The 27372-nt window shown below is 39.7% G+C and overlaps 1 protein-coding gene across 1 annotated transcript; it reads right to left on the minus strand.

The window, feature by feature from the left end:
• Nucleotides 1-16885: 16885 nt before the first annotated feature.
• On the minus strand, nucleotides 16886-17873 carry LOC102408715 (olfactory receptor 6). The gene has a single exon (XM_006049732.4). The coding sequence runs from the start codon at nucleotides 17871-17873 to the stop codon at nucleotides 16917-16919; it is 957 nt and encodes a 318-aa protein (XP_006049794.3). The 3' UTR covers nucleotides 16886-16916.
• Between the last annotated feature and the right edge of the window lie 9499 nt (nucleotides 17874-27372).

Consider the following 27372-nt stretch of genomic DNA (forward strand, 5'->3'; position numbering starts at 1 on the left):
GGGGTGGCAGAGGGTGAGATTGTTAGATAGCATCTCCGGCTCATTGGACATAAATTTGAGCAAACTCCAGGAGATAATGAAGGACAGGGAAGCCTGACATGCTGTAGTCCGTGAAGTGGCAAAGAGTTGGACACGACTGAACAACAATAACACCAGGAAGCAGCAATTACTCTAGACGTTTCAATGAGACATTTACCTATCAGATGATTGTAGATGAATGTGACAAAAATTCAAGTACCTTCCACTGAAGTGAAATTTCTAGGTGTCTAAAGGACATCAGTCCTGGGTGTTCTTTGGAAGGAATGATGCTAAAGCTGAAACTCCAGTACTTTGGCCACCTCATGCGAAGAGTTGACTCATTGGAAAAGACTCTGATGCTGGGAAGGATTGGGGGCAGGAGAATAAGGGGACGACAGAGAATGAGATGTCTGGATGGCATCACCGACTCAATGGAAGTGAGTTTGAGTGAACTCCGGGAGTTGGTGATGGACAGGGAAGGCTAGCATATTGCAATTCATGGGGTCACAAAGAGTCAGACACAACTGAGGGACTGAACTGAGCTGAACTGAACTGAGCGGGCTCTTGCCTAGAAAATCCCATGGACGGAGGAGCCTGGTAGGCTGCAGTCCGTGGGGTCGCGAAGAGTAGGACATGACTGAGCGACTTCACTTTCACTTTTCACTTTCATGCATTGGAGAAGGAAATGGCAACCCACTCCAGTGTTCTTGCCTGGAGAATCCCAGGGGTGGGGGAGCTTGGTGGGCTGCCGTCTATGGGGTCGCACAGTCGGACACGACTGAAGCGACTTAGCAGCAGCAGTGGTGTTACTACCGAGCCCATGCTTGTTCTGCTTGCCCCATAACAGACCAATAAATTGAGAGATGAGTTGTTTAAACAAGGAATAATGACTTTAATCAGAAGCTAGCAGACTGATCAAATGGCAGACTGTATGTTCAGTTGTGTCTGACTCTTTGTGACCCCATGGGCAATAGCCTGCCAGGCTTCGCTGTCCATGGGAATTTTTCAGGCAACAATACTGGAATGGGCTGCCGTTTCCTTCTCCAGAGGATCTGATCTTCCTGACCCAGGGAACAAACCTGAGTCTCCTGCATTCCAGGAGGATTCTTTACGTTTTCACCACCTGGGAAGACCCAGAGGGCAGACTAGCAGTCTCAAAAAAACATTGTCCCTCAGTCGGAATTGGGGCTCCTTTTATAAGCAAGAGGGGGAGGGGCCAATTTTGGCACTGACCAATGGCTGACCAGGGCCCGATAACCCGGCAGCTAGTTGACAGTTACTCACAAACAGTCGCCTGCTTGGGGGAGGGGCGCACTGTGGTGAAGGCTGAGTGCAGCAAGCTGGTGCCTGCCTCACTGCCACTGCACCCAGAGCATAAAGGTGCGACTCCAGAAAGCGGGGAAGTCCAAAGTACCAGGTTGCTCCAGCAGTGTCGTCCTCCAGCCCTCGGTGGCCGAGGCGTGCAGGCTGCAGACAACATGGTGGCCACATAAAGATGGCTGACACGTCAGGCAGTCATGATCACTGTCTGAAGCAACAGGCACTGTGGGCTCAGCCTGCTGCTGGCCCCAGCAGTCAGCCTCATGAGTGCCGAGGTGGCCCTGGAGCTGACGCACCTGGAGTGGAGCCCTGCCTGCCTGCTTGCACAGTGGGTGAGTGATGGGAACAGTGGCCTGACCAGATTAGGCTCAGTGAGGGCTGCCGTGGAGAGGTGTGACAGAGAGGCCACTGCCTCAACGGAGCACAAGCCTGCACCAGGGAGGGAAAGGCTCATCACATCTCCGTGTTCAGGCTGGGAAGGCCGCCACTACAGTGAGGGGCATGTCAAGACATCCTTTGTAAGGTAAGGGAAAAGGAGGCATAATATCTAGTATGCTGCTTTGGTTTTGAAGGCAGTATTCCTCACGTGGGTGAGCTATTCCAGCTCATCTACCAAATGACTCAAAAAGCAGGGTCCAGAATAAGAAAAGGCTCTGCAACAGGTCTAAGATTCTCTGTCTTGTGAGCCGTATGATCCAACAGATACAGCGGTGTTGAAAGTGTCAGTAGTACATAGGGATGCTGTTTAGAGCTTTTAAGAAACCCTTTTATATGAATCACAGAACAAACACAGGATTTTGGAGTAAACCCCTGACCTCTCTGTAAATAACTACTCTCCTTTTGAGAAACAGCTTTTAGCTTACGATTGGGCTTTGTCAGACAATGAACACTTAACCATAGGCCGTGAAGGACCTGGCTGCCATTATAAATTGGGTGTTATCTGACCCACCAAGCTATAGGGGTAGACATGGACAGTAGTGCCCCATTATAGAATGGACGTGGTACGTATGAGGTAGGGCTTGAACAAGCCATGAAGACATGAGTTGCATGGGGAAGTGGCCCAAATGCCCGTGGCTCTTATTCTTGCTGCATTACCTTCTATCTCCTACACCACACATACAGCATCTTGGGGAATTCTCTGTGACCAGTTAGTTGACTGAGGAAGAGAAAACCTGGACATGGTTTACAGATGATTCTGCACAATATGCAGGAGCCACCCTAAAGTGGACAGTTACAGCAGTACAGCCCCTTTCCAGTACATCCCTGAAGGACCATGGTAAAGGTAATTTGTCCCAAAGGACAGAACCTTGACCAGGGCACCTGTTTGTCCATTTTGCCTAGTAAGAGAAATGATCAAAAGTATAAACCTATATACTTAATCAATGGTTTTTCTGGATGGTCCAGGATTTACAAGAAGCATGATTCAAAAACTGGAGACAAGGAAGTCAGGGAAGAGGCAATGTGATTATACTTCTCTGAATGGAGCCATGAAATTAAAAGATGCTTGCTCCTTGGAAGAAAAATTATGACCAACCTAGAAAGCGTATTAAAAAGCAGAGACGTTACTTTGCCAACAAAAGTCCCATCTAATTAAAGCTATGGTTTTTCCAGTAGTCATGTATGGATGTTAGAGTTGGATTACGAAGAAAGCTGAGCACCAAAGAATTGATGCTTTTGAACTGTGGTGTTGGAGAAGATTCTTGAGAGTCCCTTGGACTGCAAGGAGATCAAACCAGTCAACCTAAAGGAAATCAGTCATGAATATTCATTGGAAGGACTGATGCTGAAGCTGAACTGCTTCAACTTTGGCCACCCGATGCAAAGAACTGACTCATTGGAAAAGACCCTGATGTTGGGCAAGATTGAAGGCAGGAGGAGAAGGGGATGACAGAGGATGAGATGGTTGGATGGCATCACTGACTCGATGGACATGAGTTTGAGTAAGCTCCAGGACCTGGTGATGGACAGAGGGGCCTGGTATGCTGTAGTCCATAATGTTGCAAAGAGTTGGACATGACTGAGGGATGAAACTGAACTGAACTGAATGGGAAAAAAAATCATTAAGATATTTTGTGTTCCATGTGAATACTCACCAAAAGTTGACTTCATCAAAAAATTATTGTTTTAATGAGTGGATAGGATGACCTGTTCTGTGGACAATAGTCTTTTTTCCCAGCCACTTTTGTCCTTTTCTAGTGGGCTTATAAGTGAAATGACCATGATGGCAGGGGTGGAATTTGTGCATGGGCTTAGAATCATTGATGTATACTTGCTAAGGATGACCTGGCTAGAGCTAGAGTCCAATCTGTCAGCAGCAGAAACCAACATTGAGTCCCTAATATGGCACTATTTCCTGCCAATTACCTGATGATGACTGTTTACTTTGGACCACTTCCAACATGGAAGAGGCAACGTTATGTTCTTCCTGGAATAGACACAACTTTTGACATAGTATTGCCTTCCCTAAATGCAGTACTTCTGTCAAAGCTACCATCTGTAGATTTACAGAATAATTTATCCATTCTTGTAGTTTTTCCACAATGCATTGCTTCTGACCAATAAACAAAGTGTGTTTCACAGAAAATGAAATACAGCAATGTGTCCGTGTTCATGGCATTCACTGATCTTACCAGGAAGAGTATGACTGGGATACAGGAAATCCCTTAGGGAATCTCTTAGCACTGTGATTAAAGTTAATGGAAAATTACAACAACTTGTTTCAGGCAGAATTTCTAATGGCTCAGACCCTTCAGGAATGAAGGTTTCAGTCACCATACTAGGCAAAGAACAATGGACAGCTGAGGTGCTTTTATGAGAGCAAAGAGAATATGGAATGGGTTGTTAAAGACAATTACAAACATTAGTAAAGACCATGTGACCAGTTGCAGAAATGAAATAAGATTTGTAATACTTTAATATTATAAATATTTATTTTGTTATAAATATATGTATACCCATATATATATATATCATTTAGCATAAAATATATTAATAAATTTATACCACAGTGTTTAAGTTACAGATATCAAGGGAAAAGGGTGAACATCCCCAAGGACTTTGCAGCTTCTGGAGAAAGAGTTAGCATAGTTTTGGTTTTACACAGGATAGCTGTATTGTGTTAGGTGGAAGAATGACCTTGTTATTGTCTTTATTTTGAAGATTGCATGATTTAAGGAGATAAATGTGAACTCTAAGTTGACAAGGGAGGACATGGTGACCAATTTTATGTATCAACTTGGCTACGCTTTATTTCCCAGTTTTTCAATCAAACACTAATGTGTGACTGTGAAGGTATTTTATTAGAGGTGATTAAAGTCCGTGTTCAGTTCACTTTAAGTATAAAAGATTATTCTAGATAATTTAGAGGAACTTTGTTCAATCAAGTGAAGGGCCTTAAGAGGAGAACTGAGGGTGAAGAAATTTCACCTGTGAGAAGTAGCTTACTCTCATGCCCAAGAGTTCCAGGCTACCCTTCCTGACCCTCTGCCCTCCAAATTTCAAATTAGTGTCACCAACTCCCACAGTTTCATAAGTTAGTTCCATGTAATAAATCTTTTAATGCATATCTCCTACTGGGTCTGGTTTATCAGCTTGAACCCTTACTTATACAGTCAATACATTTTTTCCCTGCAACAAAGGGGAAATTTTACCAATTTAGTTACCTGGAAAACTTCCTGCTACCATCAGCTTTGACAATTTATCTTACTTTTTCTGGTTCACTGTCTGATGGTTATCCAGGAAAACCTTTACCTATTTCCATCCTTCTCTGAAGCTTTCTAGTCAGCTATAAGTCATTCCATCTTTCCTTCTTGAAAGCCACTCTTCTGATTTTGAATATAGTAGCATAGTTATAACTGGAGTACAATATTAAATAGGCAATATAATTATAAAATCCATGTACAACTTTTTTTTAATTTTTTTATTTTGTATTGGGGTATAGCTGATTAACAATGTTGTGATAGTTTCAAGCGAACAGTGAAGGGACTCAGCCATCCATATACGTGTATCCATTCTCCCCAAACCCCCCTTCCATCCACGCTGCCACATAACATTGAGTAGAGTTCCATGTGCTATACAATAAGTCCTTGTTGATTATCCATTTTAAACCATTTCTAATGGTCAGTGTGTACATAACCTTTCCAAACTCCATAACTATTCCTTCCCCTGGTGACAATACGTTCATTTTCTAAGTCTGTGAGTCTCTTTGTTTTGTAAGTAAGGATCATTTGTATCATTACTTTTTAGAATCCACATATAAGAGATGTCATAGAATATTTCTCCTCCGTCTGACTTACTTCACCTAGTAGTATGCACAGCCTTTAATCATTAATTTAGGAAACCTGAATTGTGGACAAAGTTTTCAGTTATACTATTTTCTCTACTTTTCTGTATGATTTAAACATTTAAAAATAAAATATTAAAAACATTAAAGCAAAATAAATATTAAAAGCAAAAAGTAACAAAGGAGAGAGAAAAATGAACTGTTGTATGGGCAATAAGATACCTCCCTTGGAAATACAATTCATCAAGTAAAATAGAACATGAGTAAGAACACAGAGGATTTGTATAACACATGGCCTAATGGCTATACAGAAAAATTTTAAATCAGGTGGTCTAAACCAGAAAAGGAACGTCAGTTTATAAATATAGATAATGGTTGAGGTTGTAATAATAAATAATTATATAGCTGATTAAATAAAATCAAAACATTTTTAGAATAAAAAACAATCTTATGAGATTTCAAAGCAGAAAGAAAGTGTTAGTTGATCAGTCATATCTGACACTTTTCAACCCTGTGGTCTGTCCATGGAATTTTCTAGGTAAGAATACTGGAGTGGGTTGCCATTCCCTTCTCCAGGGGATCTTCCCGACCCAGGGATCAAACTTGGGTCTCCTGCATTGCAGGCAGATTCTTTACCCTCTGAGCTAGCAGGGAAGCCCATGAGAGTTCAAAATAACATTAATTGTACAATAAAGCAGCATAGCAGCAATGATAAATAAAGGTTTTCAAGCATAAATATATACTGCTATCTTTTGACAAAAGACTGAAAAGTCTAACACTTGGATAGGAATTATATGATTCAAGATAAAGTATCTTACATTGCTTTTAGTGCTTATATGAGGGCCATGACCCATACCAGTGCCTTTTGACTAAAGAAAAGTGGTAGTGGTCGTAGTTAAGTCTCTCAGTCGTGTCCGACTCTTGCGATCCCGTGGATTGCAGACTGTCAGGCTCGTCTGTCCATGGATTTCCCAGGCAAGAATACTGGAGTGGGTTGCCATTTCCTTCTCCGAGGGATTCTTCCTAACTTGGGAATTGAATCCAGGTCTCCTGCATTGCAGGCGAATGCTTTACCGACTGAGCTACAAGGGATATTATTAGAAATTATACAGTGGTTAGACTAAAACTCATGTGGGCCAGGAAAATATATCAGGTTTAGATAAGTTGAAAACTACCACAGCTTATAAAACCAAATTAAAACAATCTTATCTGATATTTTTTCTTAAATTTATTTATTTTGGGCTGTGCTGGCTCTTCATTGCTGCCTGGGCTTTCTCTAGTTGCAGTAGGGGGGCTTCTCATTGCTGTGGCTTCTTCTGTTGCAGAGTACTGGGCTCTATTGAAGGGGGCTTCAATAGCTGTTGTAGGTGGCTCAGTAGTTGTGGCTCCCAGGCTCTAGAGCACAGGCTGAATAGTTGTGTCTCATGAGCCTAGGTGCTTCACAGCATGTGGGGGGTCCCAGATCAGGGATCAAACCTGTGTCTCCTGCCTTGGCAGGCAGATTCTTTACTACTGAGACAACAGGGAAGCCCCTCATCTGATCTTATATACAGATATATCTTATATCTTATATATCTTATATCTTATATATATATCTGAACTTAATACAAAATAGGAAGACCATGTAGTATATGTATGTAGTATATATCTTATATATATCTGAACTTAATACAAAATAGGAAGACCATGTAGTTATAATGTAAAGTCAAAACAAAACAAATATAGTATATAAATTAATAACCTAATTAAAACTTATGAAATGTGGCTTCTAAGTTGTTAGGGTGAAATGGCATGCCTGCCATCCTTAAACTCTTGGCAGAACATATTTTGTTAATTCGCTCATCCAATATGTTTGCTAAGCCAGACAGAATCCATTTTTCCTCTATCATTTTATAATGGCTGAATGAAAGCTTGTACTACTACTTAGCATATTGCATCCACCATTACAAAATTAAAAAAAAAAATTTAGAAGGGAGATGTTCTGGGAAACTTGGAAAAATCTTATACATCCAGGCCCAGTACTGTCTAACAAAAGCAATTTCGTGGCTCTTGTCAATGCCAATGCTTACTTTACCTGAAAACTAGGGGGCTTTAATGAATTGCTTCTAGTTTTTCTAGTCTAAGCCCCAACTATAACACCCCCAAAATTATAAATGTAAAAGTTCCAATAAAGGAAGAGAATTAAAGTGTAAAATAATGTATTTTATAAATATATCCCATTTGTTGGAAAATTTACGTTGTATGTATTTTATACCATAAAAATTTATATTACATATCATATAATACATTTTATAAGTGGGTTTTATTATAAAATAGGTATTTTATATTATATATATGTATGTATACATATATATGTATATAAAATCCTGTTTTCTCTCTACCATGGTAAGTTTTTTTTTTTTAATTTTATTTTATTTTTAAACTTTACATAACTGTATTAGTTTTGCCAAATATCAAAATGAATCCACCACAGGTATACATGTGTTCCCCATCCTGAACCCTCCTCCCTCCTCCCTCCCCATTCCATCCCTCTGGGTCGTCCCAGTGCACCAGCCCCAAGCATCCAGTATCGTGCATCAAACCTGGACTGGCAACTCGTTTCATACATGATATTTTACATGTTTCAATGCCATTCTCCCAAATCTCCCCACCCTCTCCCTCTCCCACAGAGTCCATAAGACTGTTCTATACATCAGTGTCTCTTTTGCTGTCTCGTACACAGGGTTATTGTTACCATCTTTCTAAATTCCATATATATGCGTTAGTATACTGTATTGGTGTTTTTCTTTCTGGCTTACTTCACTCTGTATAATAGGCTCCAGTTTCATCCACCTCATTAGAACTGATTCAAATGTATTCTTTTGAATGGCTGAATAATACTCCATTGTGTATATGTACCACAGCTTTCTTATCCATTCATCTGCTGATGGACATCTAGCTTGCTTCCATGTCCTGGCTATTATAAACAGTGCTGCGATGAACATTGGGGTACACGTGTCTCTTTCAATTCTGGTTTCCTCAGTGTGTATGCCCAGCAGTGGGATTGCTGGATCATAAGGCAGTTCTATTTCCAGTTTTTTAAGGAATCTCCACACTGTTCTCCAGAGTGGCTGTACTAGTTCGCATTCCTACCAACAGTGTAAGAGGGTTCCCTTTTCTGTACACCCTCTCCAGCATTTATTGCCTATAGACTTTTGGATTGCAGCCATTCTGACTGGCGTGAAATGGTACCTCATAGTGGTTTTGATTTGCATTTCTCTGATAATGAGTGATGTTGAGCATCTTTTCATGTGTTTGTTAGTTATCTGTATGTCTTCTTTGGAGAAATGTCTATTTAGTTCTTTGGCCCATTTTTTGATTGGGTCATTTATTTTTCTGGAGTTGAGCTGTAGGAGTTGCTTGTATATTCTCGAGATTAGTTGTTTGTCAGTTGCTTCATTTGCTATTATCTTCTCCCATTCTGAAGGCTGTCTTTTCACCTTGCTAATAGTTTCCTTTGATGTGCATAAGCTTTTAAGGTTAATTAGGTCCCATTTGTTTATTTTTGCTTTTATTTCCAATATTCTGGGAGGTGGGTCATAGAGAGGATCCTGCTGTGATGTATGTCAGAGAGTGTTTTGCCTATGTTCTCCTCTAGGAGTTTTATAGTTTCTGGTCTTACGTTTAGATCTTTAATCCATTTTGAGTTTATTTTTGTGCATGGTGTTAGAAAGTGTTCTAGTTTCATTCTTTTACAAGTGGTTGACCAGTTTTCCCAGCACCACTTGTTAAAGAGATTGTCTTTAATCCATTGTATATTCTTGCCTCCTTTGTCAAAGATAAGGTGTCCATATGTGCGTGGATTTATCTCTGGGCTTTTTACTTTGTTCCATTGATCTATATTTCTGTCTTTGTGCCAGTACCATACTGTCTTGATGACTGTGGCTTTGTAGTAGAGCCTGAAGTCAGGTAGGTTGATTCCTCCAGTTCCATTCTTCTTTCTCAAGATCGCTTTGGCTATTCGAGGTTTTTTGTTTTTCCATACAAATTGTGAAATTATTTGTTCTAGCTCTCTGAAGAATGCTGTTGGTAGCTTGATAGGGATTGCATTGAATCTATAGATTGCTTTGGGTAGTATACTCATTTTCACTATATTGATTCTTCCAATCCATGAACATGGTATATTTCTCCATCTGTTAGTGTCCTCTTTGATTTCTTTCACCAGTGTTTTATAGTTTTCTATATATAGGTCTTTAGTTTCTTTAGGTAGATATATTCCTAAGTATTTTATTCTTTCCGTTGCAATGGTGAATGGAATTGTTTCCTTAATTTCTCTTTCTGTTTTCTCATTATTAGTGTATAGGAATGCAAGGGATTTCTGGGTGTTGATTTTATATCCTACAACTTTACTATAGTCATTGATTAGTTCTAGTAATTTTCTGGTGAAGTCTTTAGGGTTTTCTATGTAGAGGATCATGTCATCTGCAAACAGTGAGAGCTTTACTTCTTCTTTTCCAATTTGGATTCCTTTTATTTCTTTTTCTGTTCTGATTGCTGTGGCCAAAACTTCCAAAACTATGTTGAATAGTAATGGTGAAAGTGGGCACCCTTGTCTTGTTCCTGACTTTAGAGGAAATGCTTTCAATTTTTCACCATTGAGGATAATGTTTGCTGTGGGTTTGTCATATATAGCTTTGATTATGTTGAGGTATGTTCCTTCTATTCCTGCTTTCTGGAGAGTTTTTATCATAAATGGATGTTGAATTTTGTCAAAAGCTTTCTCTGCATCTATTGAGATAATCATATGGTTTTTATTTTTCAATTTGTTAATGTGGTGTATTACATTGATTGATTTGCAGATATTGAAGAATCCTTGCATCCCTGGGATAAAGCCCACTTGGTCATGGTGTATGATCTTTTTAATGTGTTGTTGGATTCTGATTGCTAGAATTTTGTTAAGGATTTTTGCATCTATGTTCATCAGTCATATTGGCCTGTAGTTTTCTTTTTTTGTGGCATCTTTGTCAGGTTTTGGTATTAGGGTGATGGTGGCCTCATAGAATGAGTTTGGAAGTTTACCATCCTCTGCAATTTTCTGGAAGAGTTTGAGCAGGATAGGTGTTAGCTCTTCTCTAAATTTTTGGTAGAATTCAGCTGTGAAGCCGTCTGGACCTGGGCTTTTGTTTGCTGGAAGATTTTTGATTACAGTTTCAATTTCCACGCTTGTGATGGGTCTGTTAAGATTTTCTATTTCTTCCTGGTCGAGTTTTGGAAACTTGTACTTTTCTAAGAATTTGTCCATTTCTTCCTCGTTGTCCATTTTATTGGCATATAATTGTTGATAGTAGTCTCTTATGATCCTTTGTATTTCTGTGTTGTCTGTTGTGATCTCTCCATTTTCATTTCTAATTTTATTGATTTGATTTTTCTCCCTTTGTTTCTTGATGAGTCTGGCTAATGGTTTGTCAATTTTATTTATCCTTTCAAAGAACCAGCTTTTGGTTTTGTTGATTTTTGCTATGGTCTCTTTTGTTTCTTTTGCATTTATTTCTGCTCTAATTTTTAAGATTTCTTTCCTTCTACTAACCCTGGGGTTCTTCATTTCTTCCTTTTCTAGTTGCTTTAGGTGTAGAGTTAGGTTATTTATTTGACTTTTTTCTTGTTTCTTGAGGTGTGCCTGTATTGCTATGAACTTTCCCCTTAGGACTGCTTTTACCGTGTCCCACAGGTTTTGGGTTGTTGTGTTTTCATTTTCATTCGTTTCTATGCAAATTTTGATTTCTTTTTTGATTTCTTCTGTGATTTGTTGGTTATTCAGCAGCGTGTTGTTCAGCCTCCATATGTTGGATTTTTTAATAGTTTTTCTCCTGTAACTGAGATCTAATCTTACTGCATTGTGGTCAGAAAAGATGCTTGGAATGATTTCTATTTTTTTGAATTTACCAAGGCTAGCTTTATGGCCCAGGATGTGATCTATCCTGGAGAAGGTTCCATGTGCGCTTGAGAAAAAGGTGAAATTCATTGTTTGGGGATGAAATGTCCTATAGATATCAATTAGGTCTAACTGGTCTATTGTATCGTTTAAAGTTTGTGTTTCCTTGTTAATTTTCTGTTTAGTTGATCTATCCATAGGTGTGAGTGGGGTATTAAAGTCTCCCACTATTATTGTGTTATTGTTAATTTCTTCTTTCATACTTGTTAGCATTTGTCTTACATACTGCGGTGCTCCCGTGTTGGGTGCATATATATTTATAATTGTTATATCTTCTTCTTGGATTGATCCTTTGATCATTATGTAGTGACCATCTTTGTCTCTTTTCACAGTCTTTGTTTTAAAGTCTATTTTATCTGATATGAGTATTGCTACTCCTGCTTTCTTTTGGTCCCTATTTGCATGGAAAATCTTTTTCCAGCCCTTCACTTTCAGTCTGTATGTGTCCCGTGTTTTGAGGTGGGTCTCTTGTAGACAACATATGTAGGGGTCTTGTTTTTGTATCCATTCAGCCAGTCTTTGTCTTTTGGTTGGGGCATTCAACCCATTTACGTTTAAGGTAATTACTGATAAGTATGACCCCGTTGCCATTTACTTTATTGTTTTGGGTTCGAATTTATACACCATTTTTGTGTTTCCTGTCTAGAGAATATCCTTTAGTATTTGTTGGAGAGCTGGTTTGGTGGTGCAGAATTCTCTCAGCTTTTGCTTGTCTGAAAAGCTTTTGATTTCTCCTTCATACTTGAATGAGATCCTTGCTGGGTACAATAGTCTGGGCTGTAGGTTATTCTCTTTCATCATTTTAAGTATGTCTTGCCATTCCCTCCTGGCTTGAAGAGTTTCTATTGAAAGATCAGCTGTTATCCTTATGGGTATTCCCTTGTGTGTTATTTGTTGTTTTTCCCTTGCTGCTTTTAATATTTGTTCTTTGTGTTTGATCTTTGTTAATTTGATTACTATGTGTCTTGGGGTGTTTCGCCTTGGGTTTATCCTGTTTGGGACTCTCTGGGTTTCTTGGACTTGGGTGATTATTTCCTTCCCCATTTTAGGGAAGTTTTCAACTTTTATCTCCTCAAGTATTTTCTCATGGTCTTTCTTTTTGTCTTCTTCTTCTGGGACCCCTATGATTCGAATGTTGTAGCGTTTAATATTGTCCTGGAGGTCTCTGAGATTGTCCTCATTTCTTTTAATTCGTTTTTCTTTTGTCCTCTCTGATTCATTTATTTCTACCATTCTATCTTCTAATTCACTAATCCTATCTTCTGCCTCTGTTATTCTACTATTTGTTGCCTCCAGAGTGTTTTTAATTTCACTTATTGCATTATTCATTATATATTGACTCTTTTTTATTTCTTCTAAGTCCTTGTTAAACCTTTCTTGCATCTTCTCAATCCTTGCCTCCAGGCTATTTATCTGTGATTCCATTTTAATTTCAAGATTTTGGATCAATTTCACCATCATTATTCGGAATTCTTTATCAGGTAGATTCCCTATCTCTTCCTCTTTGGTTTGGTTTGGTGGGCATTTATCCTGTTCCTTTATCTGCTGGCTATTCCTCTGTCTCTTCATCTTGTTTAAATTGCTGAGTTTGGGGTGTCCTTTCTGTATTCTGGCAGTTTGTGGAGTTCTCTTTATTGTGGCGTTTCCTCGCTGTGTTTGGGTTTGTACAGGTTGCTTGTCAAGGTTTCCTGGTTAGGGAAGCTTGTGTCGATGTTCTGGTGGATGGAGCTGTATTTCTTCTCTCTGGAGTGTAATGAAATGTCCAGTAATGAGCTATGAGATGTCTATGGTTTTGGGGTGACTTTGGGCAGCCTGTATCTTGAAGCTCAGGGCTGTGTTCCTTTGTTGCTGGAGAATTTGCTTGGTATGTCTTTCCCTGGAACTTGTTGGCCCTTGTGTGGTGCTTGGTTTCAGTGTCGGTATGGAGGCGTTTGATGAGCTCCTGTCAATTAATGTTCCTTGGAGTCAGGAGTTCCCTGAAGTCAGGGTTTGGACTTAAGCCTCCTACTTCCAGTTATCGGTCTTATTTTTACAGTAGTTTCAAAACTTCTCCTTCTATACAGCACCATTGATAAAACATCTACGTTAAAGATGAAAAGTTTCTCTACTGTGAGAGTCACTCAGAGAGGTTCACAGCGTTACATGGAGAAGAGAAGAGGGAGGAGGGAGTTAGAGGTGACCCAAATGAGATGAGGTGGAATCAATAGTGGAGAGAGTGGGCTAGCCAGTAGTCACTTCCTTATGTGCACTCCACAACTGGACCGCTCAGAGATGTTCACGGAGTTATACAGAGAAGAGAAGAAGGAGGCAGGAGACAGAGGTGGCCAGAAGGATAAAATGGGGAAATGAAAAGGAGGGAGACAGATCCAGCCAGTAATCAGTTCCCTAAGTGTTCTCCACTGTCTGGAACACACAGAAATTCACAGAGTTGGGTAGAGTAGAGAGGGGTTAGGGAGGAGATACAGGTGACCTGGTGGAGAAAATGTTGAGTCCAAAGGGAGAGAGAGCAGTCAAGCCAGTAATCTCGTACCCTAGTGAAAAATGGGTCCTGAAGATTGGGTTCTTAAAGGTACAAAATTGGTAACAAATACATAAAAGCAAAAATTAAAAATCTAGAGTAGAGTTTGGAATTTCAAAAATGCGATGTTAATGAAAAGAAGAAGGAAAAGAGAGAAAAAACGAACAAAGAAAAACAAACAAGGTCGCGAAAATTATAAAGAAACTACAGGTACAAAATTGATAACTAATACCGAAAAGCAAAAATTAAAAATCTAGAGTAGAGTTTGGAATTTCAAAAATACAATGTTAAAAAAAAAAAGAAGAAGAAGAAAAATAAAGAGAGAAAACAAACAAACCAACAAAAACAATGTCGCAAAAATTATAAAGAAAATACAGGTACAAAATTGATATCAAATACCAAAAAGCATAAATTAAAAATCTTGAGTAGAGTTTGGAATTGCAGATATACGATGTTATATAAAAGAAGAAGAGAAAGAAACAGAGGAAAAAAAAAGTCACAGAAATTATGGAACAAACTATAGGTACAAAATTGATAACATATACCAAAAGGCTAAAATTAAAAATCTAGAGTAGAGTTTGGAATTTCAAAAATACAATGTTAAAGAAAAGAAGAAAAAGAAAGAAAAAAAAAAAAACAAAACACGGTCAAAAAATTATAAAATATATATATGAAGTTTGCTGAAGAAGAAAAAAAAATAGGGTTTTTTTTTTTTTTTTGCAAAGTAATAGTTATAAAAGTGAAAATTAAAGGACAATAGAGGACTTAAAATTTTTTTTAAAAAAATTTAAAAAAAAAAAGAAAGAAAGATTGATCATAAAAATAGTAAAAATATATCTAGGTCTTTCTCTGGTTTTGTTGTGAGTATTGTGGGTTCAGTTCATTTTTGGCTAGTTCCTTAGTCCGACTTATATTTCTCAAGATCTATAGGCCCCTTCCTATGTAATCCGTAGTAACCACAGGGTTTTAATCTATGGCCTGTAGCTTCCAAGGCGTTTCCCTCTGTTATAGCTTCTTCTGTTTGCTGGTCTCTTCAGTGTCTGGTTCCCGCCCTGACACAAAGGGGACGGTTGAGGACACTATTTTTTTTTATTTATTTATTTTTTTTTAGGCTCACTTGTTCAGCCGCGCTGTGGGGAGGGAGGGAGGGATGCTGCAAACAGATAACACTGGTGTGCGCTCGCAGTGCCTCAGCCACACTGGGTCTGCCCCCGCTCACGGCGCGTGTAGCCTCCCTGCCCACGCTGCTCGGGCTCTAGGTTGTTCCGCCGGGAACAATCAGAGGCCGGCCCTGGGCTGAGCTCCCAGGTCCAAGCCGCTCAGGTACAGGCACTCGGGTAGTCCTCAGAGGCGCAGACTCGGTTGGGCCTGCGTTTTGTGCTCTTCCCAGGTCCGAGCAGCTCAGGTGATGTGTTTGGCGGGCGCCAATGCTGCGACTTATCGCCTCCCCGCCACTCGGTTATCTGGGTGTAAAACCGGCGCACCTTCTCAGGCAGATGTTGACCATCCAGACCCCCAAGAAGTTTTAGTTAGCAAAGAAGCCTGCTTACAGTTTTATAGATAGTGTCTCTCTGGGGCTGCGATTGCCCCCTTCCGGCTCTGGCTGCCTGTCACCGGAGGGGGAAGGTCTGCAGCCGGCTATCTCTGTTCAGTCCTTTGTTCTGTGCGCGGGCCTGGCGGTGTCTTAGGCTAGGGCTGGCTTTTCGCGTGGTAGATATCCCACAGTCTGGTTTGCTGGCCCAAATTATTTCGCTCAGATAGCGCTCAGGACATTCGGCCCGATTCTTACTCTAAGGGACACAAACCGCGCCGCATTTCCCTGCCCAGCCCCCGCTTGCTAATGCCGTGTGCAGGCGTCTGCACTGCTTCTCCGCTGGGGGAGTTACTGTAGGGCTCACAATCTGCGATTTTTAATTGTTTATTTATTTATTTTTTTTCCTCCCTTTTATGTTGCCCTCTGTGCTTCCAAAGCTCGGCACAGATTCGGCAGTGAGAAGGTTTCCTGGTGTTTGGAAACTTCTCTCTTTTTTAAGACTCCCTTCCCGGACAGAACTCCGTCCCTCCCTCTTTTGTCTCTTTTTTTGTCTTTTATATTTTTTCCTACCTCCTTTCGAAGAGTTGGGCTGCTTTTCTGGGTGCCTGATGTCCTCTGCCGGCATTCAGAAGTTGTTTTGTGGAATTTACTCGACGTTTATATGCTCTTTTGATGAATTTGTGGGGGAGAAAGTGTTCTCCCCGTCCTACTCCTCCGCCATCTTGGCTCCTCCCCCTCTACCATGGTAAGTTTTGCACGCTATCTTGCAATGTTTCTTTTGGAGTCTGAAAGGTATTTCTCTCTCATTTTTTCATAGATTTTAAAAAGTAATTAAATGAGATATCATTAAGGTCAATTGATTATAAAAGGAACAAGTCCCCTAACCCACTAGGAAGCAAGCAACAGGTCACTACATTGACTATCGCAGAACTTCTTTTTGTATATGCCTCCTAAGATAGAAAGGGCTTTTAAAACAAAACAAAATTAAACTGGAAAAATGCCATTAATATAACTCTAAAAACTAGTTGTATAACTATTTCTGAATATCTTCTTGAAAAATAGAATTACTTTATAATGATTTTACTAATATATGTGTTTTAGAGTTCTGATTATTTAACTCTTTGCCTCCTAAAAGAAAGAATTTAACTAATACAAGAAAGAAAAGGGAATTTTCTTTGATATATAACCTCTTATTCCTTAATTATTGCATCAAGTCAGTATGTTTATCATTGCAGATGATGAAAAAAAGAAGAAAATCTGAAATCCGAATTTCTTAGCAAAGAGAATCTCTGAAGAAAAGAGCTCGGCCACTTGCCATGGTTTTTCTGATGGCATTTTTGACCTCCTTGTTCCTCAGGCAGTAGATGATAGGGTTGAGCATGGGAGTAAAGACTGCATATATGGCTGAGATCAACTTGTTAGAATTGAATGAAGCAATGGCCCGAGGTCGGACATACATGAAGATCACAGCTGTGTAGAAGATGACTACCACCATAAGGTGAGAGGCACAGGTAGAGAAGGCCTTCCGCTGCCCAGTGGCTGAAGGAATGTGCAGGATGGCAGAGACAATGAAGGCATAGGAAAGGACAGGGGCTGAGAGAGGAAACACAAGGATGATGACGGCTAGCACAAAATCTACCATCTCTGCCATAGACGAGTCCATGCAGGCCAATTTGAGGATGGGGGAAACATCACAGAAAAAATGGTTCAAGATATTATTACCACAGAAGGAAACTTGGGAGATGAAGTATACTTTTGCCAAGGAGACAGTAAAGCCACTCAGCCAGGAACTGATGGTTAGCTGAACACAAAATTCTGTGGTCATCATAACCGGATAGCGAAGAGGCCAACATATAGCCACATAACGGTCATAGGCCATGGCAGCCAAGAGCACACACTCCGTACAGGCAAGTGACATGAAGAAATAGAGCTGGGCCATGCATCCCAAGAAGGAGATGGTATTGGGACAAAGCAGGAATCCAGCCAGCATCTTGGGGATGGTGACAGATATATACCAGGTCTCCAGAAAGGACATGGTGCCCAGAAAATAATACATGGGCTTGTGCAGGGATCCAGTGACCCATACGGTGAGGATGATGACTACATTCTCCAGCAGCACAAACAGGTAGGTGATGAGGAAGAGGAAGAAAAGCAGAACCTGCAGCCAAGGGTAAGTAGGGAAGCCCACCAGGACAAATTCACTGATATGAGTGATATTTTCCTTCCACATAATTAGGACATCAAAAGACAAAAGATTTAATGATGGCAGCACCAGATTGAAGAGTGAATCCACATTGGTGCAAGGGGCCCTCAGGCTACATTAAACACAACCCTAGGGTCATAATCTGGTCGTGGGGTATAATTTAGGTCACCGGAGGCCACAGCATCTTCTCCAGAAAATCAGGTGTCAGAACAGGACCTGAAAACAAATAGAACATAGACACAAAGCTAAGAATCTCAAAGTAGAATCGTGAGGTCAGATTCAGGGTTTAGGCCTTTGGATCTGAAGAGGCCTCCAGGTAGTACTAGGAGGAAATCCTTTCCTTATCATCATATTCACAGATTTCAGGGGCAGCTATAAGGTAGGAAATCATCACAATTAGAGAAAGTGCCAAGGATTGTCCAGGAAGCAAGGAAGTTTGAAGTCTGGAGAAAATAGAAGCAGAATATCAACTAGGAAAGACCCTCTTGGCCAGAAGAATTGCTGACCCTGGTCTACTCCTCAGCTATGCCCTATGTCTTTTGAAGACACTGGCAACAGTACTTAATAATTCACTGCCTATTTTTAGGCCCACAGCTTTAAAAAAAATTGAATTATTTTTTTCAAAAATTTATTTCTTTTTTGGAAAACATTTCCCTCTTAGAATAATTAAATATATTTTAGTGTTTTAGATGACTTCTAATAACACAAATGCTAATAATTACATCTTTAATAGCTATACATAATAGTTACATTTATACATATGTAATATTATATATACATATCTACTAGTTACATATTTTTAGAATAGTTCACAGTTGATCTCAAATTAATCCGTGTAATTCATCTACATCTTCTTCAAAGACTGGCTCAAATATTTTGTACTTCTGGAAGAAGTGCTACTTGACTAATTCTATCTACTTCCTGACTCTGAAACTCCTTATTATGGACACTACTTGAGAGCAAGTTGTATTTAAGAAGCTGCCTTGGGAGTGGGAAATCAGGAGATTTGACGATTTGAAAGGGTCCTGGGCTTCCCAGGGCACAATATATAATCTGAGGAAATTTAAAAACACTTTCTTCATAAATGGAGACAGAAGAAAAAAACAGATAAAAATTGGGTTGAGATTATAAATTAAATGAATTTTAAAAGAGAAACATATTCTTTAAGAAGCCCAATAGAAATTAGGAAACTGGAAAGAAGAATAAGATTTTAAATTTCCTAAGCAGGAGATTTCGGAGAAGGTGATGGCACCCCACTCCAGCACTCTTGCCTGGAAAATCCCATAGATGGAGGAGCCTGATGGGCTGCAGTCCATGGGGTTGTGAAGAGTCCGACAGGACTGGAGAACTTCACTTTCACTTTTCACTTTCATGCACTGGAGGAGGAAATGGCAACCCACTCCAGTGTTCTTGCCTGGAGAATCCCAGGGACGGGGGGAGCCTGTTGGGCTGCCGTCTATGGGGTCGCACAGAGTCAGACACGACTGAAGCGACTTAGCAGCAGCAGCAAGCAGGAGATATAGGAGATGCAGTTTCCATTGTTGGGTTGGGAAGATCTCCTGGAATTGGAAATGGCAACCCACTCCAGTATTCTCGCCTGGAAAATTCCATGGATAGAGGAGCCTAGTGGCCTCAGTCCATGGAGCTGCAGTGTCAGACTGAACGACTGAGCACTCACACACAAATATTTAGTAATTATTTCTGATTTATATGTACTTTGTAGCCTAACCCTCCCACCTCCCCACCCCCGCCCCCGCCCAGATCTCTAATAAAAGTAGTTGGTTATATGTGTTGGAAAAATTGAAATAAAATGGATTCAAATTTGACTTCTTTCTCCACTCAAAAGCATTATCCTTTAATTAAGCTTAACAACTCTCTCAGGGAGGTCAATTTGCCTGAGAGTGAAGCCCTATGGAAACACATAGCCTAAATCCTATCAATTACAGAACAAGGTTGTGAAGGAATTTTTACATGTGAATGCACACTCACTTGTGTCTGATATTTCAGGAATAACAGAACACAAAAGAGTAATACAACAAGAGACTTGATATGGACAAAATAAAGCCCAATATTCAGAAGGTACTACAACATTAAGGAAACTGCAGAAGAGTAGGACAAATAATTGGAAGACCTGAATTCTAGTCCACAATCTCTCTCTTATTAACTTGATAATCTGATGTAAACCTCAAGTTACCAAACTTTAATTCCCTTAAAAAAAGGTTATAATACTAAAAAATTCAACAAATTATGGATGCAGACAATTTATAGAATTGTTGAAAAGTGAAAGTGAAGTCACTCAGTCGTGTCCGACTCTTCGCGACCCCATGGACTGCAGCCTACCAGCCTCCTCTGTCCATGGGATTTTCCAGGCAAGAATACTGGAGTGGGTTGTCATTGCCTTCTCCGTTATAGAATTGTTAGTGGTTAAGATAAAGATCTAGGCTTCCCTGGTAGCTCAGATGGTAAGGAATCTGCCTGCAATGCAGGAGGCCAGGGTTTATTCTTGGATGGGGAAGATTCCCTGGAGAAGGGAATGGCTACCCACTCTAGAATTCTTACCTGGGAAATCCCACAGACAGAGATGCCTGACAGCTACAGTCCACGGGTCACAAACAGTCGGACATGACTGAGCGATTAAGCACATAAGATAAAGGTCTACTTCATGCTCATTGGAGACTTGGTCCCATATGGCATTTTGAAAGTATAAAGATGAAAAGGTCAAATTTCTATATTCAGATCTTGAGAAGATAATATAAAGAAACAAGCCATTACAGTCCTCTGTGTTACAGCCACAAGTAAGATAGGTAGCCCCTGGGAAGAAGATCTTAACATTGCCTTCAGCGGTGGCCTTCAAAGAAAGCAATAAGGCTTTATCTGCACCTGGGCAAGTGAGCCCTACTGGAGAAAAATCACAAAAGAGGACAGATGATATCAGCATAAATTTATAGTCACATAGCTCAACTGAACCACAGATGGCTGGTATCCTACACTATGTTTTAAATTGATTCACTCTCTACATTTCCCAAAGATTTCTTGGTTTTGATCTCTATTCTGCCATTCTACTATCTCCTACAACTCTCATCAGACAATTTCTCCTCTTATAAAGACAAACGAGATTAGTTTTCCACTTCCAAATCATTATGCTAAACTCTGACATCTCTGTTCATTCTTTCCTTACTTCTTATCTAAGACTGGTCCCTCTATCTGTTCTACATCTCATTTTTCAGGAAGCTGTTGTCAGAAATTCTATCTCTTTTTGTATATTAAATTCTTTACACAAACATTCATTGAGCATCTATTACATGCCAGGAGGCACTGTTCTAGATGCTTGAAACAGCTCACTGAACAAAACAGAAAAAAAAAAAAAAGGCAAAAAAACTCCTGATCTTAAGAAGTTACATGCTAGTGAAGGGATACAGGCAGTAAATACAGTCCTTCTCAAGACTGAATAAATATAATATGGATATAAATGTAGGAGTTGACACTTTCTGGGGAAAAATCAGAGCAAAGTAAGTAAAAGTAAGAGTGTGTGGCAGAGTAGCAGGTTCATGTTTTATACAGGATGGTCAGGGTAAGCCTCACTGAGCAGAGTCACGAAGAAGCTAACAGTCATCTGACTGATGAAACAGTTTTCCAAAAAAAAGAACAGGTCTAGTATGGTTGGAGTAGAGTGAGCGGGAGAAGTGAAGTCAGAGAAGTAAGGACAGGTGATGATGAGCAGGTCACCATGGGCTTTTCAAGCAGTTGTACTCATGTTGGCCTTTACTCTGTGTGGATTGGAGCCACTTTGGAAAGTTCTGAGCAGTTGACTGACCTAATCTTACTGATGTTTTAAGAAGTCTTCTGGCAGGTTCTTCTTATCTGAGTCATTTCTGACAACTTTTAAGAATGGACAAACAGTTCTTCTTCCTAAATATAATCCTTCTTTTCTGATCATATTTTTGTATCTGCTTCAGAACACTGTACCATCCATCAAGCCCTCTCTTTCCTTACCTTTACTTTCTACTGTTACTACCTCTCTGGTAATATGCAGCTTTTCCCACCTTAAAAAGGTTACTTAGTTTCTTAATCTCTGACTCTTCTCACCGTAGTCCCCACACCTTTAACTCTACTATGGGTCAAGTAGTTCCATGCACTGAAAACACAAAGACAAATAGACATTGGAGCTGTCTAGTAAAGGAGACAAAGAAGGGGTCAGAAAATTAGAATATAATGCAATAAGCATCGTGATAGGATACTGAGTATTAGGAATCCAGGGTAGAATAATTCTGTTAAAAGAATCTGGAAAGATGTTATTAAAAAGTGCCATTTTAACTGAAATGAAGCATCATAGAGTTTTGAAGGGAAGGAGAAATACCAAAGAGAGCAAAAAGCAAATGCAAAGGCACAGAATAAAGCATTAAAACATTGGTGATGGGATGATTTGCATTTTGACTAGAAAGCACTGATAGCCTGGAAGAAAGAAATGGATCAAGACAAGGCTGGAAGATGAGGTTATAGACAGCTACTCCTCACTGTTTCCTATACCTTTCTACTAGTTCTCCCCATTTCTGATACACTGAGTCCTATAACATCTGACAGAGTACCTCTTTTTTAAATTTTTTATTTTATATTTGAATACAACTGATTAACAATGTTCTGATAAGTTTCAGGTGGACAGTGAAGAGGCTCAGTCATACATATAGATGTATCTGTTCTCCCCTAAACTCTCCTCCCATCCAGGCTGCCACATAACATTGAGCAGAGTTCCCTGTGCTGTATATAGTAGGTGCTGTTGGTTATCCATTTAAATATAACAATGTGTACACATCCATCCCAAACTCCCTAACTATCCCTTCCCCACATCATTCCGCCCTGGTAACCATAAGTTTGTTCTCTGGGAGTCTGTTTCTCCTTTGTAAATATGTTCATTTATATTCATTTTTTTTTAGATTCTGCATATAAGGGATGTCATGCAGTATTTCTCCTTGTTTCTGACAGAGTACTTCCTGTCTCACTGACATCATATGGAAAACAAAACAAGTTCCATTTACATATTCTCTAACATTAGCCTGAACCCTCTTTATTTTTTTTAAAGATAGTAAATATTTATTTTTTTAATTGAAGTATAGTAGATTTTCAGTGTTATGGTCATTTCAAGTTGATAATTCACTCTGCAGCAAAAGGATTCAGTTATATATACATATATATCTATTTTTTCAGATTATTTCCGCTTATAGGTTATTACAAAATATTGAGTATAGTTTCCTGTGCTGTGCAGTAGTTCTTTGTTGGTTATCTATTTTACATATAGTAATGTGTATATGTTAATCCCAAACTCCTAATTAATTCCTTCCTCGCCTTCCCCTTTTGGTAACTATAAATTTGTTTTCTATGCCTGTGACTCTATTTCTGTTGTGTATATAAGGTCATTTGTATAATTCTTTTTTTCTTAGATTCCACGTATAAATAATATCATATTTATCCTTCTCTGGCTTACTTCACTTAGCATGATCATTTCTAGGTCTATGAACTCCCTTGATTTTTAAGATCCACATTTTATTCTTAAAACTTTGAGCCAGTACAGTATTGCCTCTGGCATGACCAAGATCTCTGCATACACCCACCATTCTGAGCACACATGAGTCCCACATGAGACTACTGTCCTATACTTTCTCCCTGCTGAATGCTCACGCAGTTTTCCTACTTGGCCTTCATCATCTTCACTCCTCATCCCTGCCTTTGCCTGTATAACCTGTCCAATAATAAAAATATCCTCCGTTTACTGGGTGTCTATTATATGGAAGAATTTGTACTCAATCTTTCCTATACTTCATCTCACTCAATTCTCACAACAACCTAATAGATATTATTGGTTCCCCATTACAGATACTAGGTAAATAACTTGGCTAAATTCATACAAGTAAAAAGTGGTGGAGATGGAATTATAACCTAACACTGTAGATCTCCAAAGTCTATACTCTTTCTACTCTGCAGCATTCCTCTTTCTTTAATTATTGTTTCCCTCCTCTATTCCCACTGCCACACTCCCAGTTAATGTCCCCAATTTTGTGCATCCCTAGTCTGCTCTTTCCCACTTTCTGTACCACCCATTCTCCTGATCCCTGGTCTTGACCGTACTGACATCAATTTCCTTTTCAATCAAGTCTTTCTTGCACAAATTCCTCACTTTTGAATTTAGTCTTCACACTTCATCTGAGCTTTTAAGAGATCAATCTAAAGTTCCAAAATCTGGTCTGTCTAATTTTATTGTCTTGAGCAACATGCCCCCTAAGTCCATGTAATATTCCAGACATCCTAATACTCATGATGATCTTTCCCCCAACCCTCATTGGCCCTTATATGTATCTACATCAATGTGACCTCTCCCCACTCTATACTCACCTCTAATCCAGCCACTGACCTGGCGTGTTTCACTGAGTCACCATTTCCTAGCTGAAAGTCTTTGTTAGGAAAAGAATGTTGGCTCAGAAAGGAGGATAGACTCACCTACTAAATCAAACAAATGCATTGATGTGTATTACTTAGAAGATAGTACAGATGGGAAAAAGATTTTCTCAAGAAGGAAGAAGTTAGATAAGAACAAGAGGAATATTGTAAATAGAGGGAGGTGGTTTGTGCAATTCAGGGGGAAGGTAGATGCAAAGAAAAATAAAAAGTTCAAGTTTCAGAAGAGATAGAGTGGGCTTGCACTCCAAAGGACTGGGAACATACAGGGGCTTTTGCCTATATAAGACAACACATAAAGATACTAAATAGTATCCTGCCTCCAGACCGAGTGATCTTACTAAAATATAAACAAGTGATTCTCCAGTTCAAATCCTTCAGTGACCATACTGTACAACTGAACTCCTTACATTGCATAGCAAGTGCCTCAGGATCTGACCCCCCACATTCTTAATACTCTTTCTCAGCTACTCAATCCAAGCTCAAGCTCCACTGAAGAATTTGATGTGTTTTAGTGCAACATCCTCCTTCAAGACTCTATGCAGTTGCACATACTCTATCTTCTACCTGACATTCATTCTAAATCTTTGTACCTGGTAAATGCCTACTCAGATTCATCCTCCGTATCAAACTATGCCTAACCACCCCTTGCTATCACCACCTCCTGCCCATCACTCCAGATCTCTGGTTTTGTAACATTTTGAACTAAAGAGCATCATATCATGCATCATTTTGCTTACTTATCACCACTACTAGTTTTATGAACGCCTTGAAAATACCAATCTTATACTATTTGCGGCTTGGTCATCTTTTTATCTCTAGATGTCTAGCTTAGTTCCTGAAGCATGGTTGTCACTAAATAAGCAAATAAATTTTTGATGTTTATTAAGATCAGATGTCTCACCATGGTGCACTCCGTTTTTTTTGCTTTAGGAATGCAAGTGAAGTAGGTCATCTTGGTCGAGTCTAGCTTGGAGATCTTGGTTCAGTTGTCCAGTACTCTGACCATTAGAGAGGTATTTGGTGAAAATCACCTGTGCCACCCCTGTGAGTCTTTGCCTCTTCACCTTAAAGGATTTGAAGTTAGGGGATAAAAAGGAAAAGGGGAAGGGAAGGGAAATAAAGGAGAAGTTTTGGAATAACCTAATCTAAATCCTTGAAAATTGCTTCTCTGTGAAACTCAAGAGTTCCATGACTTTGCAATTCTCCTCACTTTGGAAAGATACTAGGGTCCAGATGGATTAGGGAAATGGAAAATTTTTTCTTCTGTTTACTCAAAGAAAAGGCAAAATCAACTTAATACGTATATGTGACAAGACTTTTAAGTCCAAAATTCAAAAGTTACTTCTGGGCCTGTTAGATACCCCTTTTGGATGGTAAGAGCCCAAGGTGGGAAAGAGAATTTTTTTCTGTTTTGTATGCTTTTTCTCTGTATCTATTCAATGTATACCTCTTCCTACTCCTCTCTTCTTGCTCTTGTTCTGTCTCTCTGCCACTGAATTTGGGCTGGTTTTATATGTTGACTCTTCCCACAGACCTCATTCAGGCAGAACCTAGAGCTGGACAATTCCAGGACGCAATGAGCCAACTGCTCAGTAGAGGCAACTGCTCTTTAAAAGACACATCCTTGGGGATTTGGTTCACAAATGCTATAGGATTTTCTAGAGCAATAAAGATGAAGACGTTAAAGAAATTTCCCTAGTGACCTCCTAGGGCCACTAGACAGAGTGATTATCAGTTGGGTAAACAGAATAGTAACAGTTTTATGGAATATCAATCTGGTGATTTATTCTAATCTCAGATCTAAAGCTTGGTTTTCTTCCACTGTCTGGTTGTCTGGGAAATAACTATTACTCATGACCTATTACTTTAAAGCATTAATATTATTCAAAGGGGGTGCTGGTGAGAGGATCAAAATACCCAAAGGAGGATTTAACAGAGTTAACAGTACACACCAAGCACCAAAGAGAACTTTCTCTCCACCTCCACTTACCCCACTCAAGAGATAAGTACCCCTGACATCAAAGAGAAACAATTGCACACAGGGCTAGGGTATCAAGTTTTGTTCCGTAAAGCAATTTTTTTTTTTAAGTTGCTCAATCACATCTGACTCTTTGCAACCCCATGAACTATACAGTTCATGGAATTCTCCAGGCCAAAATACTGGAGCAGGTAGCCTTTCCCTTTTCCAGGGGATCTTCCCAACTCAGGGATCAAATCCAGGTCTCTCACACTGTAGGCGGATTCTTTACCAGCTAAGCTACAAGGGAAGCCCAAGAATACTGGAGTGGGTAGCCTATCCCTTCTCCAGCAGATCTTCCTGATCCAGGAATTGAACCTGGGTCTCCTGCATTGCACATGGATTCTTTATCAACTGAGCCATTAGGTAATTTTGGCTCTTTAACTTTTAACTTCTTTTGTCTTGGCTCTTCTTTTTGGATTGTTTTACATTGTTCTCCTTCATGTCCCATGTTAGTTTTTGAGAATAATCTGAGGAAAAGATGTGGAAGGAGAAATATCCATTCTTAGAGATTCAGGAAGAAAATTAGCAAGGTTCTAAAGCAAAGGAGACCAAGAGACAAGGCAAAAGGCACATGGATCAGACAGCTGATGGCACCTCTGTCCTAAACCTTAGATTAAAACCTGTTTCCGTGTCTCCATTTAATCTTTCCATGACTCTGTTACCATTAGAATGATAAGATCTTATGGGCCATGATTAGACAGTGGTTCTCTGGGTCAGGAAGATCCCCTGGAGTAGGAAATGGCAACCCACTCCAGTCCTTGTCTGGAAAATTCTGCAGACAGAGGAGCCTGGAAGGCTATGGTCCAGGAGGTCACAAAGAGCTGGACATGACTGAGAGACTGCACATGCACATGCGCACACACACACACACTGGGGGAAAGTACAAGGAGACTGCTGCAGACTGTTCAGACCCTAGGAGTTAAACCAGGAAAACAAGAAATGACCTTATGGGAAACTTCCCTAATGGTCCTGTTGCTAAGACTCTGAGATTCCAATGTAGGGGGCCTGGGTTCAATCCCTAGTCAGGGAACTAGATCTCACGTGCCTTAATTAAGA

The sequence above is a fragment of the Bubalus bubalis genome, chromosome 16, assembly GCF_019923935.1.
Source record: "Bubalus bubalis isolate 160015118507 breed Murrah chromosome 16, NDDB_SH_1, whole genome shotgun sequence".
Classification (NCBI taxonomy): Eukaryota; Metazoa; Chordata; class Mammalia; order Artiodactyla; family Bovidae; genus Bubalus; species Bubalus bubalis.